This window comes from Passer domesticus, chromosome 1 (genome assembly GCF_036417665.1).
Source record: "Passer domesticus isolate bPasDom1 chromosome 1, bPasDom1.hap1, whole genome shotgun sequence".
NCBI classification, from domain to species: Eukaryota; Metazoa; Chordata; class Aves; order Passeriformes; family Passeridae; genus Passer; species Passer domesticus.
Genome location: NC_087474.1, coordinates 35,924,095 through 35,944,153, shown reverse-complemented (window position 1 = coordinate 35,944,153; position 20,059 = coordinate 35,924,095). Strand labels below are relative to the sequence as shown.

The window sequence follows — 20,059 nt, the reverse complement described above, 5'->3', positions numbered from 1 at the left end:
ACATCTAAGTAGTCTTACGAGAGATTGCTTTATAGTGAAGTATCAGTTACACACAGCCCTGGATCATAATTATCTGTGCATCCTCAGACTAGCAGAGCAGTTATAATGCAGTTCCGTGCTTCTCTGCAATTGATCTCTGTGACTGCATCATTTTCTTGACGTTTTACAACTTGCTGATTCAGTAATCACAGTTCAGCTGTCTTAATCACGCGGTAATTGAACCATAGGGGGAATGCCAATAATCAAGAAGATACCAAACCAATTAGATAGCAATGTTTTCAGTCAAGAAACAGCTAGCAGCAACTCAAATATGACTTTGTTTATTCTCCATTATCGATGCCTAGATTTCTTAAAAGGCAATTAAAAGGGTGGCAGTCCATTTTGGCCCAAATCCGCTATCTCCCTGCTCCTTTTATTATGCTCTAAAGAAGAAACAAAAGTGCAGATGCAGGCGGGGCCTGGCGCACGGCCGGAGGGGGAGCACGCCAGCCGTGCCGGGGAAGGCAGCGCCCGGCGGGGGAGCTGCCCGGCGCGGGGGGAGCGGAGCGGGAGCGGGAGCGGAGCGCGGGCCGGGACCCGCCCGGCCGGACCTGTCCGTGGTGCTGCAGCCGGGACCGCGCCGCCAGCGCCGCCGCCGAGGGGTCCCCGGTCCCTGCCGGCCCCCACCAACGCCCTGCAACAGCTGCTGCCGCTGCTGAGCCCGATTCACAGAAATTCAGCTTCTGGGGAGATTTTGGACCCCCTCAAGGCTGGGGGTACTAAACAAAATAAATTCCCCAAACCTCCTACCAAAGCCCTGCCCAGGCTCTGAGCGTGCCTTTCCCTAGCGGTCTATCGGCTGCCCGGGCAGCGAGGGAAGCCCCAGTCCAGCGCGCAACTTTCCTGCAGGGAGCCGGGCTCCAGCCCCTCGGAGCCCCCTCGAAGGAAGAGGGGACCTGGAGCCCTCCTCGCCTGCAAAGCTGTGGAGAAGCCAGGCAGGAGAGAGAGGCTGGGAGCTCCCTCGCCTCGCCTTCCTCATTGCCGGCTTCTGGTACCGGGGAAACCCCGGGGGGCGGAGGGAAGAGGAAGCTCCCACTGTACGCGCAATGCCCCCCGTGCATCCCCTGCTCCGGGAGTCCGGAGCCCCAGCCCGCACTCACGTGTGCCGTCAAACCGGGTGGCGATGGTGTCGAGGAAGGTGTTCTGGGGTGCCAGTAATCCCTTCATAACAGGCATTTTTCCAGCGCGGTGCGAGGTTCCCCATCAAAGTTTGTCTACGAGGGTGGCTCGAGAAGAAAGTGCAGAGGGCGCCCGGGGGAAGGTAGGGAGGGAGGAGGCGGAGGGATAGGGAGGAGAAGGAGGATGGGGATGCCGCCGCGCCGCCTCCGGCGCCGGGAGCCCCCCGCCCGTCAGCCCCGGCCCCGCAGAGCGCTCCCGCTCCCGGGAGCCCCGCAGAGGTGCGGAGCCCCGCAGAGGTGCGGAGCCGCGCCCCCTCCCCGCACCCCTCCCGAGGCGAGGGGGAGGGGGCTTTGGAGAGCCGCCGTGAGCAAGGACGGGCTGGAGGAGAGCGGGGAGCTGGGGAAGAGCCACCTTTATCCACCTGTAGCGGAGCCGGGTGGGGCGGGGCAGCGCAGGGACCGGCGGCCCCGGGGGGCTACCGAGCCTCCTCCGCCCCCGGCAGCCTCAGCCACACTTCGGCTCCAGCACCTGAGAAAGGTCCCAGGCATCTCAGCTCACAGTTTCATGAGTAACAATATCACAGGGTAAAGCACGGGCTTACTTTGCTGCAAGGAGAAGGAACACCCTTGGTAGATAGGAAATGCCTCTGGAGGTGCTCATTGGAGAGTGAGACTGGGACATGGATAATTCTCCACCAGTTGTGTGGCCTCAGACATCATCTGCATGGTTAGGCTATTTCATTTATTTAAGGAATGATATTTCTCTGATTGTTAGTACATTCTATAACATTCTTTCAACATTCTTCCTGGGAAAATTCCTGATTTTTTTTTTTTTCCTACCAGCCAAACAGAATCAATACATATCCTAGCCCAGAAGATCTATTGTGTAAATTCCAATAAATGAATATGAAACAATAGTAATAAAGAGGTGGCATTCCATGTTCAGATGAGTAATCTGCTCAGACTGGTACCATGGCTCTTTAAATGCTGCCAGATAACTCTCCATAGTACAGTCATTTCACTTACTGTAGCAGCAATGGCAAAACTGCCCCATGTTCTTTCAGGATTAAAAGACCCTAGAGAAATGAAGTGGGAGTACGCTCCCTAATCTACAAAGCCGCTGTGCAGAGGAAGCCTGTTGGGGTCTTGCTATTTTACAGTACTGCTATTTGTATTTTTTGCTATTCTTGTTTATTTATGATTCTCTCTTTCTCCAGATGGTTAGAAGACTTTGATTCCCACTTTTTAGCATAAGCAGCACAGAGAGGTTACAAAAGAGAAAAAATGGTCTTTCTTTACAACAGATAATGAAACAGAAAACCCCACCAGAACCTCAGAAAATGCTGAGACACAGGGTTTTTAGCACAATATAAAGCCATGGTAACCTCACCTTGGCTCTGGAGAATGCAGCAGTATTTTGCTGAGATCATGAATCTGTCTAGTTGCCCTTGTACCAGAAGCCTTTCACAAACTAGTTGATATAGAGCTGCCAGATCAGTTTTCAGAAGTAGCACATGAACTGAGAGACTGCCTGTACAGTACTTTGGAAGTCTTCAAGACCTCAAAGTACTATCAGTTTCTCACTACCTGATAATTAATCTTCAAATTCATGTCAGCCTTGTCCTTTAAGTATATAAGCAGCAGCCTTGTCCTTAAACAATTTTTAATACCAGAAATTTTTAATTTTCATTATTATTCTCATATCTTCCATTTCAATATAAGCAGAGTCACAAAATTAATTTCTAATTTTAGTTTTCCATTTAGCTTTTCTGGCTACTTGGGTTTGATGGTACATGTACTCAGTAGTGAAATAAAGAACATCCTGTTTCAATACCTGGAAAACTGAAAAGCATGATCAGGTTTTCACTTCTGCCAAAATGCTCAGCAACAGAGGTTGTTAAGATAAATCCAAAGGTTTGAAACCTGACAAAGGACTTGCCTATGTTGTAGCCTGTGGTGCTGCAATTGTGTTTCAGTTTGCATTTTTTTCCATGACCTGCCCTAACACCATTTAAGTAGGGATGCAGTGAAAGAGAAAAGAATGCATTCTTAGTCCCAATACAGGCAGCCAGGAGAAGCAAACCCATATATACATTGAAACATATAAATGTATTTCTCAATTATGGTCATCACAAAAGGGGAGACAAGTTGTTGCGTGATAAGTCTGTAAGTTCATAAATGGCCACACCAAGTCTGAGCTCTAATCATAGCCTTTTGAGGGCTTTAGGACATAACAGCTTCAGTAAGTTTAGAGCATTATTGAGTGCTCCAGGAAACTTCTTAATTATAAGACAAAAATTGTTTCAATAAAGCCTTAGGAATTCACTTAGACAAAGAATGCCAAACAGTTATGCAAACACACAGCTCAGAAAGGATGGATAAGTGCCAGAGGAGTTACATGGCATATTCCATGTTGATAGGGGTGAACACATATTGGTTATTGAAATTCACCACTAGCCAGGGGGGTGTGACAGCAATGGCAGTGAAAGCTTTACCAACAAGGAAATTCTGATGCACAAGAGGGAAGGATACCAAATACTGCTGAAAGCCTCTTCATCTCTGAGGAAAGAGGAGGTTTGCAGTTCTTCACAAGTACCCACAATCATACCATACTGTTATAAATTTCTTGTGGAAATGGCTACATACTATGAACAATTAATAACAACTAAGCTCCTAAAATTTTTGTATTTGTGTTCTGTGTATCTAAAAGCAACCACCCAAATGCCTTGGAGGTTGAGCTAATAAAATATATTACAAAAATAATGTACATTAAAAGGCTCAAACTACAAAAGATGAGATATTGAAGTGCAGTATCCCATTGTCCACTTGTTTTTAGTATATTCTAGAGACCTTTACTAATAAGAGTAATCTTCCTTAATACAAAGTGGTACTTCAGAGAGCTTACTGCAAAACACAGTAAACTCTTAGAGTTGCTCAAAGCAGACAAATTTAACAGGCTGAAATTTGGTAAGAAAAGAAGAAATAGTTAAGAAAAACAGACAAGAGCTGAGCATATGTAAAAGACAGGTAAAAGGAGGAGCTGAAAGTTTGCAGTCAAGTCCTGGAAAATTATTTTTAAGATTTAAATGAAAATCAAAGGGTCTCTGAATAGTCACACACACACACACATACACACACACACATATATATATATATAAAAAAAAAAAATATAAATATATATATAAATGTTTAACAAAAATTTAAATAAAAACCCGGGTGATTTTTTGTCTTGTTTCAAGAAACCAGCCTTCAATTTTGCTGTATCAATTTCTAATATCTGGAATATCTGGACATAATGCCTATTATAATACCTATTTTTGCTGCCAAGGACAGGTAAACAAGAGTTGGAATCTAACTTTGACATTTTGTATATAAGTCTGTATCCAGTTTACATAAATAGCCCACTCCTCCTATTCCTTTCTTTTTCAGCATTTTGCTGAATTCAAAAGCATAAATATATGTAAAAATGTATGGATAAGGGTTACAGATAAACAGTACCAAAGCCGAGAAATTAAGTACTGATAGCACTGTCTTCAGGACACCATTAGTATCCAGACATTGCAAGTGAAGTTTACTCGTGGGCTTAGAGTTTAGACTAGAAGGACTATCTAAGAAAATAAGGTTTGCCACTTCAAATTACTCAACAGTATATAAAAAAATCTCAGCCATACATTTCCCCCTACTTATCCACAGCTACTTGCACTCAACATAGCACATTACATTGTGAGACACGGTATAATCTATATTATTGCTTGTTACCCAGAAAAACTCTGCATGGGCAGAGTTTTGCACAAAATATAAGTAGGGACCAACATGTTGTAGAATTTTTGCTTATAACTTTTCTTCCTTTATGATTTAACCAACAGAACTTTTCCTAAATATTGTTATTAATGTTCCACAGTATCATGAATTACCTCATGAAGCAAGAAGTCAGGAGTTGCTTCCCTGGCATAACCATTTGACCTCAACTTACATGCTACAATTATGCAAATGAAAGGAGATAGTGAAAACCAAATTAACAAGGACTGCCCGTAGCTTGCTTTTGTGCTTGAAATTGCCACCCACTTATTTGTTTGTTAACATTGGCATCCAGTGGAAAAAAAAGAAATTATGAAAAAGCCTGAAAATGGCAAAGAATGGCAACCTGCTGTTCATATGCAATGAACAGGCTAATTTAGTCTGAAGTAGTGCATGTTAAGAATATTATCCTGATAAATGGCTGTTGTACTTGAAGAAATGCTGGCCCCTGCTTTTTGTTGCGCATAAGCCAACAAGAGAACTTTTCGAGACTAGAGCTGCATGACTAAAACTCTGACAAACAAAGGACAGTTTGGGTTGAAATTTAAATGCAAAGCCAGCACTTCTGGCTCAGGAGGAGACTGAGTTCCTACAAACCGGATGAAGTTGCAAGCAAAGAGAAGAATCCACACTTGATGGTACTTTGAATGAAGTTAAAGATTTAAGCCTCACTTTTCCTCTGCTCCTGGCTGACACCAGGAAACATTTTGGCAAAAGCTAATTTTCAGTACAGGTGTGCGTTAAAGGATGCAAACCTGATGTTCAGAGACATGACATTCACTAATGTACTGAAAAAACACTGTGGTAGATGCACAAGGTTCTATTATACTAATATCATCATCATATTAGGCTGCAATTTATGCTTTTGTTTTCTTTTGAAATATCTAAGTAATCATGGATAAGGTTTAATTCCATTATGCATGTTGCTCAACTAAGTATATTAATGATTTATACAATATTGATTTGTGTTTTGTATGGTTAGAATGCTCTTCATGCATTCACAGACCCAGATTTCATGTGTCCATTGGATTTACAATGAGAGAAGATGCTGTCTCTTGTTTTCTACAAAGTAGAAAATGAATTAAGATCTAAAAGTTGCTCTGTTGTCAAAACAAAGAATCAAAGGTAAATAGACTAGCAGATCTCAAAATTATTCAGACTATAAAATTTTCCACTTTCCAGTCTATAAAAGCAGAATCATAATTTTAATCTCCAAGGATTGTGTGAATATGGTTAATGTTCACAAAACAACAAAATTTAACAAAAACCTCTGATAAAGCTAGAAACAAATTAGCAGTTTTTATTTAAGAGATTGGGTAGCATTCAGAAAGTTACTGAACCACATTTCAAACAACCAGGAATTAAGAAGACACTCAATTGTTCTAACATTAATTGAGCACCATCATGTGGGGAAAAACTCATTGCTCATTGGAAAAAAGTACTGCATAAAGGAGAAATGTACCTCTATGCACAAAATTAGCATCTGAAGCTGAAAAAATAGTATCTTTTTCAGTGGAGTTTGGTTTTCATCAGAAAACAAAACCAAAACTCCCAGAAAACTAAAGCTAAAGCCCTCAAAAATAATACTACTAATATTGAATAAAAAAGTAAAATAAAATAGCTACACTACAATTCTGGTGACAAACCTTATAGTTAACTAAATAGGAACAGAATTTTCTTCTTAAAATTGTTGGAGTAAAATAAAGATAAAAAGAAAGTTGAATTCAGAAGAGACTGAACCATTGTAATGGCTTATTTTGCATTTCCTGGGTATGAAAGACATCATAAGCCTTTCACCCTCACTGTGGCATTAGAGGCAATGCTGATGTTTTGTAGATTATTCTACACCTCAAAAAATGTGTTCAATTCAGTTCACCAGTTAATAAGTAGTGTTAATTTTCTTCCAAATTCTTTCTTTAAAAAAAAAATGAATTCACTTACTGAATATCAAAATAGCTGTTGACAATATTCTTTATAGTAATATCAGAACTTCACTTTTTTATGACCTGGAGTTTAAAATAATTTCATTATGAAATGCAATCTATTATCATTTATCTGCTTGGATTCAAAGAGTACAGTACCAGAATTATTTGCAAGGCAAGATTGTGCTCAAAGAAAACAAAGGAGAACTCAGTCCAAAAGTTTAAGAGGTGATACTGATTGTATAAGAGCTGTAGAAGGATGCTTTGAATACAGATTAATCACAAGCACAGCTATAGATATGGGATTTTCTCTTAAGCCTTAAACATCATCTTCCTACATGCAGGTGTAAAAAGTGATTCCTCGCACAGATCCCTCCAAGTTAATTAGAAATTGTGCTACCATGCTTCCACACAGATATCCCCTCAACACTGGGAAATAGCTATCTAAATTTCATGATTACATTCTAAATACCATTATTGAAAAGGAACTCCAAAGACAGAACAAATCCCTTGATAAGTACACCTATTTTAAAATCCTTAAACCAGATCAGTCTAAAATAATTTCTTCTGTTCCTTACCCGGTGTTTTTTGAGCACAATTTATATTGTTCTTAAGCTTCTTCAACATCACGAAAATAACTCGCATGACTCAGCCCTATTTTTCCTGACTTGCACCAGTGCAATAAAGAGAAGGCTGAGACACGCCAGCTGGTTTGACTTTATTAATTTTTCTGACCTACAGAGCACGGCAGATAATGCTGAAAGAATTAAGCAGTGCAGCTATGCTGGTTCCCAGCACTGTTGTGGTGCTGATGTGAATTAAGATTTCGGTAACCATCCATGAAGTGAAGGGAGAAGGAAGTGAGAGCAACAGTGTTTGTTATAAATCACCACAAGTCACGAAAGACTACCAAGACACAGAATTCTCAAAAGGAAACAGAATAGTACTTCACTAGATGTCATCTTGTGATTTATCAGTGCAATTGCCTTGACAGAGGATTCATTAATAAAAAGCCTGAGTGGCATTACTGGGTCTTGTTCCTTCTTTTCTCTTAGATTTTACTGCATTTCAAAAAGTGAAAATCTAATATTAAAAAATAAGGTTAATGTTTAAAACAAGGTAAAATCATTGGAAAATTCCAAGCTCATAATGTAAAAGTATTTTTAATCACTTCATATCATAAAGACACAGAAATTAGTGCTATGATGTACGTACTTTAAATAGAACTTAAATTAGATGTCAGGTCTAATTTATATATTAATATAATCTACCAAAAACATCCTCCTAGAGAGACACAGGTGAAAATTCTCTGATATTTAGGGGGTTTGATGGTAAATAAGAATACCACTCAATTATATAGCTTGTTTGGGTGTTAACAGCAATAGCACATTTTCTCTAAGGTGCTATTGGCAAGCTTTGCAGAAGTCAACAGCAATAACTTGAAGTCAGATATTAAGTTTAGCTTTAGAAAGCTCCCAATAGAGAAAATTGAAGTTCCCCCCATTATGTAAGTATAATCAGAGTATTTTTTAGTACCTTTCATAATGTCTCAACAGTAACTGGACGATGTGAACTTAATTCTTTTAGCATTGTTTTACACAGAAATAATTCAGGACCAATACTTACGGCAGGACAAATGTACCTTCTACATCAATACAGATAGTAAGTGGCCTTAATTTTCACATATTTTAAAGGTATCTTGAGGTGTTTCATTATTACCATAGAAGATTGCAAACACAATCATCACAGAGATAAAAAAGTGGATTTAATGCATCATTAAAATGTCATGAGCAGTTTAAGAAAATTCCCAATTGTTAGAGAAAAATGTGTTTACAATATATTACAATAGTTCCAAAATACCTATCTCTAAAGTGTAAATGCACTTAAAAAACCCCAAGATTATTTATTAGTATAAGTACAGACTCACCAAGATCAAGTATTTTGCCAAGAGCTAGCTGAAGCAATAATAAATTTGTCAGACTACTGAATGTAATAATACCTTCTAACTGAAGAAAGAGTGAGGGGAACAAGAAAAAAGAATGAGTACTGATTAAAAAAAATATTTGAAGTGGGTTAGAATTCTTTCAAGAATCCTTGCATCAACTAGACTAGGTAAAATTGGTTAAGATACTGCACTACATACATCTTTTCAGAAATAGAAGAAAAGTGCCATTTTCCACAGATTTTAGATGAAACCTCTGTTAACTACAGTTCAGGTTACATGACTTTTTGATTATAACAGTGATAACTGAGTTTTCCTCTACTTAGGTCAATTGCATAACTGTTTAAAAATAAATTGAAAACCCCTAAAACACAAGAAATCCTCCACAATCTTTTGTTCTGCAGTAAATCTTCTACATAACAAGTTCTTCAGAAGACAACAGTTAAACAGCAAGTAATTAAGAAACAGGAGTCTAACTTGATCCATCAAGTCTGTAACAGATCAGCCTTAATACTGATTGATTTGCTTTTTAATCTTCTCCAACTCATCAACTTCTTTTCCATCTTAATAAGAGTTTCTTTAGTTGTTCTTCTCATGAGGCCATTTAAGCAGAAGAACCAGTAGATATTTCAGTAGTCAGAAGTCATGTTTCTCTATCTAGAAGATACTCCAAATCTTCACAAATAAATCATACAAACTACCCTGTTTTCACCCTTATAAGAAAAACATATATCTTTCTCCCTTACTTTGGAGAGATTTTCATAAATGTGTCTTCCCAGAATGTGTACTTTGAGTTAGATATTTGCAAAGAGGAACACTGCAAAAAGATAGAGACAGAGAAAGAATGCAGGAAAGAAGTTTCTCTGTTCAGAGAAAAAGTAACTCAATGACTAAGGCAAAGAATTGGCAAAGAAATCCTATGGAAACAGGCATTTAAGGAAATGCCTAATAGGTGAAAGTTACCATGTTTGGCACAGGACTGAGTTTGGGACTAAATCTGTTGTGCAACACTGGTGACAACAGGGAAAACAGGGTTTAAGTAGGAGAACATGAAATCAAGGGAGAGGAGAGTGGGCAGCACACCAGGTCTAAGAACGAGCAGCAAGATTCAAGAAATGCTTAATTTTGCAGAGGTTTGTGCAGAGGCCAGAAAAAAAGAGAAAGAAAAAAAAAAAACAAACAAAACAAACAAACAAAAAAACCCACCAATAAAACCCAAAAAAACCCACAGCATTTTTGCCTGTAACTGAAACAATTGTGGCAATGTGGAAATCAGGATTAAGGGGAATTTTATGCTGCAATCACATCCATCTAGTTTTTGTGTGCTCTTCTTCCAGCAAGCTCCCAACAGGGCAAAAATAGGTTATTTTTGCACTTTGTCTGAAGAAATGAATCTTTAACTCATCAGCTCCAAAATATGCTGCAAAATAGTCTGTGTGACACTTTGGACCTAAAGAATTCTTTTTTTTATTTAGATTTTGATCTGTCCCATTTTTTTCAATATTTCAAAGAATTTGGGATTTCAGATGTGTCAATCCTCTATTAGCTTACCTTCTATATAAAATATTCCTTATACTTTTATATGTTCCATTTACAGGCAGTGCTCTGATCCAAGCAAGTAAAGTCTCTGGTACACAGAGATCTCTACACAGGAAAATTAGTGTGGCATAATAGCTAGGTGTAAGGATTAGACTGAGGATCATATTACAGGATTAGGGCACATATACATGCAATGGATTTTGTAGGAAATTACCAGCCTTGCAGTAGATGCAGCCTCAGAGTCCTATTTATAGTATAATCTACTTCGTAGTCAGGTTGAATTAATATCCTTATCCTTTTTGCATAGACTAGCTGGTATATTCTTGGTACAATTTTCAAGACTAATCTTTTATCTAGGATGGCATTTGCTGTTACAGTGCAGTTTAAAGCTCAGTACAGAATTTGTGTCAGCACTTTTTGTCCCATGAAGAGCTGAAATTAAAACATTTAAGTAGATAATGTAGCCATGGTCCAGAAAAAAGCTCACAGCTTCTTCCAAGCTCATAATAACTGAACAATATAAAATCCATGAGCACTTTGTAAGCACTGTTTTGAGATTTCTCAGCCATGGAAAAGGTTTCCCAGGTGTTCTTCTGATGCACATTTATTTTACAAGAAATAGCATCTTATTATGCTGCTTGTACGAAAAACCTCCTCAGATTAAGGTTTAAATTGATTTGTTTCATACTAAGGAACTCAAACCTGTGATCACGTTCAAATATTTGATCTAGTGTCAAACAGCAGAGGTGGGAATTATTCTATCTAGTTATTTAGTGGGATCAAATAATGTGGAGTCAAATTCAAGGTGAGCTGAAACATTCAGTTTGGAATTCAAGATTTGGACAGAATTCATTTTCCCACCTTTTGGTAACATTTTTTCTACTTAAGTTGTTCTACCAGGCTATCCACAGGAAACAACAATCAAAAGCCTCACAAAAATAAGTATCACAAATTTACTCAGGTGAACTAAGAAATATATGAACACTATGACCTGCTCTTTATGAATATCTCCACTACCTGATCATCTGTCAGATGAACATGGAAAATTAAGGGAACCTCTACCATCCAATTTGTTTGAAGCAATATATACACAGGTAGACATGTAAATGCAATTTATGGTGTTATCTCATTAATATTAGCTTATAATTTTCCTAAGTAAATTTTATATTACTAAACTATACAGGCCAAATAAACTTCTAGGCTCCTGAAATCTAAACAGCTATTTTTTTCATTAGAAATTTAGGTCAGATGCTCACTAGACAGGTTAAGAGACAGATATTATCTATGCTCTGTAAATGGTTGGAAAGATAAATTTACAGCTGGAGCATTCTAGAGTTTACTGCCCTGGGCAGAGAATCATCATTCACAGTAGTTTTAGTTTGTTATATTCTTTTAGAGTTGAGATAAGCACTTATAACAGTTCATGAAAGTGCCTGTTGAAAAATCCAAGTATTGTAGTGATATAACTGACATAACATATGGTAAACAAGAAAAAGAAGCATTTGGAAATCAAAAGGCCATAGTATGTTATTAGATAAGTCGAGTCCTATTGCCTTATTCTATCATTTTCATTTAGTATTTTTCTGTACAGAACTGAGAAAAACAGAATGCAAAGTTGTCACCTAATAACTGCCAACCCACCTTTGGAATTAATTATCTCCTCTTTGACAAGACACACAAAGTTTATGAATGTATACTGTGGTTCTCAGATTTATTGTAATAACTTTTGACTAATCCTGTTGCTTTTCACAAACATTTAATTTCAAAACTATGAATGTGTCTTCCAAATCTGTAAATTTGCATACTTGACTACACTTCCAGACTCTGGAATGAATATTCTACATTTCTCATAGCTGCTAAATATTGATGTCTTTCTCTTAAAAATTCATCTCATTCAATTTCACATAGTGAAAAGCTTGTTCTAACACCTCTGATATTTGGGACACTTTATCCTACCTAAAATAGCACAAAATGTAAGATTGCATTTGGATTTTCACATTCTTTAAACCAAAACATGGACAACCATTGCATTTCACATTAAGTATTACCACATTTTCTTACTCTGAAGACATGAAATAATTTTTGCATTTTACTTTTTGTTTATCTTTGGAATATTTGTATCTTTAATAAAGCATCTTGGGACTAATAGGTGAAAATACAAGAATCACAGCAGAGAATCTTCTCATACCACGACTGAGATTGCAATATCACATTGACTAAAATAAAGGGCAAGGATCAGCTTCAGCCTGTTCAAACTTCAATTAAGGTCAGGAAAACACTGAGTTCAAGGTACTAACAACTGAAGATCAAAATTTTAAATGTTTTTAGATGATTAAAGAGGAAGGTGGGAAAGGTAGAGGATTTACAAAAATGTTTGTTTTGTGTAATTTTGCCTCCTGAGGATCACTTGTTTTTTTCTGGAAGTCCCCATGAGAAGTTGCTCTCACTTTCTCCTCCACTGTGCAGGAAGCAAATGATTTATAGCCATCAGGACTCCCATTCTCCTTCTCCCCAGTCTTAATATGTCCCTGTAATCATTCCCTCACCTTTGCTTTTCCAGCCCATTTTGATAAATCTGAGCGAGGGAGGCTGCTCCAAGGACCACCATCCCAGGCAATGCTGGACAAGTCAGCAGAGAGCAGAGCTGAGTGATTGGGGCAGGAACCTCTTCAGCCATCCAGCAGCAGCTGCTGGAGGAGGATGCAATCAGACCCTGAACAATTTGGAAGTCTGGCCTTTGCATCATATGTGATCTGGGCCCTCATCCTCCAATGCAGCTACATCACTAAAAGAGCAGCCTTACCACGAGGAACATGAAGCAATTTTAATGAGCATATAAGAAGCACATGAAAGATTCTGGAAAAAATTAACTTTAAAAATATGCTTTGAAATATTAATTTGGACCAGCTGCTTCCTCAGGTGAAAATACAAGCTAGCAACCCTCTGACTGATAACCAGTTCCATCATTAGTGTGGTTTTGGGTTATAGAAATGTGGTAGAAGAAGGTGGATATTATTTTCACAGCTAGATCTGCCTCTATTTCCTTAGTTTAATTGGGCAATATGCTACTCTGAATATTATAACTAGCAGAAATTTGTTCAAATTAATACTTTTACTGACCATAGGTTGAATTACAGGAAAAGGGCTTGTATGAGCATATTTTGGCCCACTTCAATTCAGCAATATACTACTGCTGCAAATATTTTTAATACAACTTGTACTCAAGTAAGTACTTGATTTTTCTCTAAACTTACTTTTATGAAAAAGAATTTTGAATCAATGCTCTAGTACTGTAAGCACAAGTTTAATGTTCTCCAGAGCTAATCCAGCAAAACACTTAAAACATATACTAATATAGGACTGGTAATATGCTTATCGTTAAGCTCTGTTTGAAATACCCTTAGCACTTGCTGCAGTGTATTTTGTAAGATAAGCATACTCAAGTATTAAATTCTCAACATGCATTTTTCCAGGACTGTGGTCAATGTTTGCCTCCAGCCACAGCATGACCTGATTACTTATATGTTTTAAAGCTCCTGAATAGACAGAAAGCCTAGGACTCTGCTGGTGTAATTGTACTGATGGCACTGGAGATACACCACAGCTTCCAGTCCTTGGCTCTAAACATTATACAACATACACATTTTGTGAGTTCCCACTGGACCTATTGCTTTCACTGCAGGTGTCAAGGACCCAGATCAGACGAACATTTTTAAAAAAACCCTAAAAATTGAAATAATGCTAGCCAGACATAATTCGTTAATTCATTATCTGTATTTGATGTGGCTTTAAAAACTAAGTTTTAGATGTACATAGAATTGCTTTTATCAAAGAAGAATCTTTTTTAGCAGTTTCATTTAAATTTTTTAATTCAAGAATCCATTCTCTTTCCTTAAAAACCTCAAAAAAGTGTTTGAACTCTTATACAACATTTGAAATTGGCAAAAGATAAACACAGTATCTCCAGCTGTGGTCTAAACATAAAATTGACGCTAAAACTGGGGGGGTGGGGGGGGTGGTGTCTTCTTTTTATGCTTTGCACATGTGTTGTCTCACAGCAACTCATTCTATGCTTCCTTCATTGCTATTCTCACTTTTTAAACACATACTGAAATTCCCATGTCCTATTTCTATTTCTGACTATATATTTGCCTATTTTGTAACTAGATTATGGATGGTAAATTAGTAAGAGCTAAACATAAAGAGGAAGATATTATTTTATTTGAGGAGTACCATTCCCATTCACCAAACACTGTTTGTAACATTAGCAAGGCTTCCTGTGCAATACAGGACTGCATGTAACTCAGTGTTATTGTTTATTATTAAATGGGCAAGTGATATATTTCACAAAAACATCTGTAATGAAGCAGAGTCTAGAGACAGTAATACCCAAGGTGCATTGGCCCATGACCTATCATGTTACTGGAACATTTTCCTTTCAGAAATATAAATACTGAGATGAAAGTGTGTGCCATAAAAATTCTTTCATAAACCTGTCTCTCCACAGCCCACATTCAGGTGGTTACATAAGTACATGAATGATGTTAAGCAAATGAGTTATTATAATGAAGTTAAATACACAATTCATATCAAACTAATGTTTAAACACCTTTTATGTCTTTGTACATTTTCATGGAACATTTAACAAGGTTTAAATCTTTTACCACTTATTAAAACAGAGCTGCTCTCTTATGCAAAATCTAAGTGATCAGCTTAAAGAGAAAAGATTAGACAATAAATGAAATATTTTTGTTGAGCACCCATGTGATTTTGAGTATTACAAAAGCTGCTAATTTGCATCACAAGGGCCAGATACACAAAAACATTTAAGCACTGAGTATTCTTCCTTTTCAGCATGATACAATTATCATATTAGAAAGAGAATGAGCAGCTGTTAGGTAAATCTGTCCTGGCCAAAATCCACACGATTAAATACATACTAAAATAAAAGAGATACCTCACCCAGTTCAGGACACTGAGTGTCAAATGTTACCTACTCCTGGTAGTTCCCATTCAAACTTGAGTGAGCACTGGTATTTCAAAGAATGCTCTCAGGGATACCTCAGCAATCTATACTTGTACTGAAAGTGTATTTCTACATACGAAATCCTCAGGGCGGGAGAAGGGGACTGGGAGGAAGGAAAAGGAAGTTAGGAACCTTTTTGGAGGCTGTTAAAACAGTTCTGACAACCTTTTTTGAGTCTGAAAAGACAGTAGCTAATCCAAGTCACAGGGATTCTGGTGAAGCATATTAAGCTCTTACAAAACCAGCTTCAGTTACTGATTGATTTCCCCATCATCCACCTCCCAAGATTCTTACCACCCCCAATTTCCTTCTGCATTATCACTTAGAGCCATCACTAACTCTTTTCCTTTCAAAACTTTGTTTTAGATTTTTTTCCATTAAACACATCTGAGTTATATTTTTTCACTAGCTTCTACCTAAGCACATAATCTGACACTTTGTGATATTGAGTGAGATGACTTAAGGATAGTGTATCAATACTAGCAATTAATTTCCTTCCCTTTATTGCTTTGAACAGCCGTTCAATCTAATTTTCAGGATTAATTATTTTCACTTCCCACTGGTACTGCAGACAGAACACAATGAGCATCCGAGAAAGCTGAAACCAATCCAGCTTCTCATAAAAGCCTTTAATAATTTGACTTTGCTCATCTCTCCTGATTTAAAAGGTCTGCTTCAAGTCTTGCAAAACAAATTCCAATTTCAATTTCAACTAGGACTTTCACTGCATGGTACTAGCAAGCTTCCAGTATATAGTACACACATCAGAACTCATACACATTCCTGTTTACTTTAAGCCAAAAAAAGTCTTCCCTTGGTAATACTGCACACGAATAAAAATAGAGATCTAAGAACTTTATTTCTAGACTGAGTGAAAACACATGCTAGGAAGTCTACAATTCACTGTAATCTTAAAGTAGGATGCCACCTACTGCTAAATAGCCTGAATTAAAACTAAGAGAAACCAGTTTCCTAATGACATAAAGCAACCTGGAAGCAATCATGACTAATGTTCATGATTCTGGTGAAAAAGTCCAGTTCTCAGAAAAGAGCTTCACAAGCAGCTCATCATGTAAAAATTGGTGCTCTACTGCCAGAAGAGCAGAGTTCTTTACAGTTAATTGGAAGAGCACATGCACTCAAAAGGTAAGGTTATACTTATGGAAAATAGCATGTCACTTTGTGACATAAATTTAGGTTTTGCCTGTCAAATTTGTTCTCCAGTTCACTGAAGTTAGCAGAGGAAGTCTTTGTCTCAAAAGTTCTGGATTGGTTGCTCAATGGGCAACCTGCTGATTATTGCTTTGATATCTAAGAATTTGTTACAGTTTGGGGGAAGAAAGGGAAAAGGATATAAGAAATAAAAGTAATCTACCGACTTAGCATAGGCAGTTTACTTTAAATCTCAAACCTGGCTAGCAACATATCTAGAATTGTTGTGTACATAAATGGTTCCAATGTTCTAACCTGCAGAGTATTCTGTGAGTCTTTGCCTTCTCTCATATAACCCATTTCTTCTACAACCAGCAAGCAAACAAACAGAGAAGCAGCCTAAAGCACACAAAACCAGCTTAACAAGTTCCTTCCTTGGTGCTGCTAGCTTCCCTGGAAGAGTTTCAGCCTCCTTAATTTTAGCAGTAGAAATTGTTTAATAGGTGCTCAAATTAATCAAATTAATCAGCAAATTCTTCTAGATTCAGAGCAAACTTCAAGAATCTAATTCCTTTTCCAGCCTATGTTTCCTCTGATTCAGGTGATATTGTAGCCCTGACAAAATCTGTGTCAGCACAATGTGTGGGACAAGGCTCCCTAGCACAGTCTGGTGACACAGATTTCCAAAGCCACCTCTGCTGCCAGAGGCAGTGCACAGTGCAGTTTCTTAAAGTTGTCCTCTGCTCACAAATTGAAATGAAACAGATATTTCAATCACATTTTAATTACATGTGAGCAATTCAGGAAAGAGCCACACTAATTGGACAAACGCATTATATTTTTTACACAAGAGGGAAATATTGAACAGAGAACACAAATAGTGCAGATAACCTCCACTCCCATTTGTGGTTTTGCATGCAACTCCTCAGTGTAGCATTTCCCAGACATTATGTTTTATAACAGAAAAACATACTGATTTAGAGGCTAGAGAATGAAATTACGGATTTTCCTAGAGCGTTGAGACCATTTTGAGTTTCCTGCACACCTTAAGGCCAGCAAGAAAGTACTTTGCCACTATTCTCAACTAGTTTTAAACTAGGTTTGTGCCACCTCTGTATGAGAATCAGACAGCTTTTTTATTTGAATTAAAATACCACAGTCAACAAATAAGGGATCTTGAAAGAATGGTTTTAATCCATCTAAAATTCCCATCATTCACGGTACATGCTAACTTATGAGATACAAGAGGATGAAGTTTTATTAACATACCATATATTAATATAACCAGCTTGTTCTGTGTGATTAGTCAAGACCTTAAAAGAAGAATGCAAAGCCTCTTTTGGGGAAAGAAAAGCACCAAATTAGAGCCTGGCTGTAATACCAAGTACTTCCTAGCCATCCAACAGCTTGGTTCAGGAAATCCAAACAATGTCTTATCTCCTACATTATGTAAAAGCAGTGTGTTAAGCATGTGTCATAATCTTCCATCTATTCCATACATTAATCACCAGGCAATCACACAAGTTTCAAAAACATGCAGCCTCATAATTATGTGAGGATCAAGCTGTACTGCAAAGCCTAAGCATACCACAATTTGTAAATGCAACAACAAACACGGAGTCATTCACTTTACAATTACCAGCTCTCTAAGGAACCAAGACATGACCACGATTAGTCTAGCATCTCATCATGTACCCACCAAACCCCCAATCCCCCAGGTCATTTAGAGAACTTTTTGTTTCAGGTGTGTGTGTGTAATTGCAGTAATTAAACTTTATATTTCTGGATCTTTACAGAATTACTTTAGCCTACAGTGATTTCCTTCAGAGATAAAGAGGGAACACTTGCATAATTCCACCTCTTACTCAGATACAGCCTGCTCGTTTTTGTGTGGGATGGCGCTGGCCATACATGTTTCCTCAGAATCTACTGAAAATGTGACTTCTGATGATATTATTAAGAAAACACCATTATAAGCACATGCATAAAGAGATGAGAAGTGACTTACAGGAAAACACTGTATGAAACTGTTCAGTGAAACAACTTTACCACTCTGATGTGTGACAGCAAGAGTTGGCCAAAAAGACACAATGAATGTGAATATGAGAGTTCAAAAACTCAGCACAGGCCTCCTGTGTTTCACCCACTTTTGTGGGTAGTTATGCGTTTTGGTTTTGCACAGCCTGCTTTTTGGCAGTGGGAATCTACAGGGTGGCTCCTGTGAGAAGCTGCTAGAAGCTTCTTCCATGTACAGAAGAGTCAACTGCTGGTGGCTCCAAAGTTGAATAGGTTGCTGGCCAAGGCTGGACCAATTAGAAATGGTTGTAATGCCTCTGTGATAAAAGATTTAAGAAAAAAAAATCAAAACAAAAGTTGTGGTGCAGTTTCAGTTGTGACTAGAGAAGAGTGGAGTGAGAACAACTCTGCAAACACCAAGGCCAGTGGAGAAGGCGGGGCAGGAGGTGCTACAGGGGTGGGGGCAAAGGCATTTTTAAGGGCTTGTTTCACCTCTCATTATCTTGCTCTGATTTTGTTAGTAATAAATTAATTTCATATCTCCAAGTTTATCCTGGTTTGCCTCTGATGGTATTTGATGAGCAATTGCTCCTGGTTCTTAACTCATGAACCTTTGTTAAATTTTCTCTCCTCTGTCCAGCTGCAGAGGGGAGTGAGTGAATGGCTTTCCTGGGTGCCTGGCATTTGGCCAGTGTCAAACCACAACATTATGTTAACCCAATAAGTGAACTTTTTGAGATTACAAGTAGGAGAATTCTGAATATTGACTGTCAGATTGAGGACTGAGAGAAGAAACCTAGTAAGAAGCTTAATCTCACAATCCAAATTAGTGAAATTGACAGCAATTATGACAATTAATTGATGCATTTACTTCCAACGGACATTACAAATAATTTCCAGAACAGCCTCTGGAATCTGATTTTCTGTGGGAAAAACTCAAAGCTTTAACACTTGGCCTCATTACCTCAAAACCAATTATGTCTCTTAAAACCTATTCTGTTTCAAATGTGAAAATTTTAGATTTATCTAGTGTTAGATGTCTTTCCTGGCAAAAGTAGGTATTTTGAACAGAGAAATACTCCATAAGAATTTTTCTAGGTCTTAAAAGAAGATTTTCAACATTGTTGCTCTTCAAAGACAGAATATGTCACTAGTATTTATACTTTGAATCTTTCATTCAAAATCTTCTTTGAAGGAGAACTTAAAGGACTTTTATAGATGGCTATTTAATAATTCCTTCACTGCTTTATTTTCTATCATATCCACCCACCTTACCTTTTCCTTAGCATGGCCTTTCACATATCCTACAAACAAAAAGAATGAGCCCAAACTAGAAATTAATATTTGGATTTAATCTCTAGAAACAGCATTCCAGCACTTTTAGAAAGATTTTGACTCATTTCAAGTATAGCGTTAACTCTGTTCAAAGGTACAGCAGTGTTGATTTTTAAAACAGAGGAACAGGTGTTTTAAATACTTTTGTTGCATCATTCTTCGCACAAGCCTT

At 37.9% G+C, this 20,059-nt stretch overlaps 1 protein-coding gene across 1 annotated transcript in view; it reads right to left on the bottom strand.

The window, feature by feature from the left end:
- KCNH8 (potassium voltage-gated channel subfamily H member 8) overlaps positions 1-1,611 on the bottom strand; it is a 178,302-nt gene extending 176,691 nt beyond the window's left edge. Inside the window, exon 1 of the mRNA XM_064414163.1 lies at positions 1,140-1,611. Coding sequence (XP_064270233.1) covers positions 1,140-1,215 — 76 coding nt within the window. The 5' untranslated portion in view covers positions 1,216-1,611. The remainder of the gene's footprint in view (positions 1-1,139) is intronic.
- Between the last annotated feature and the right edge of the window lie 18,448 nt (positions 1,612-20,059).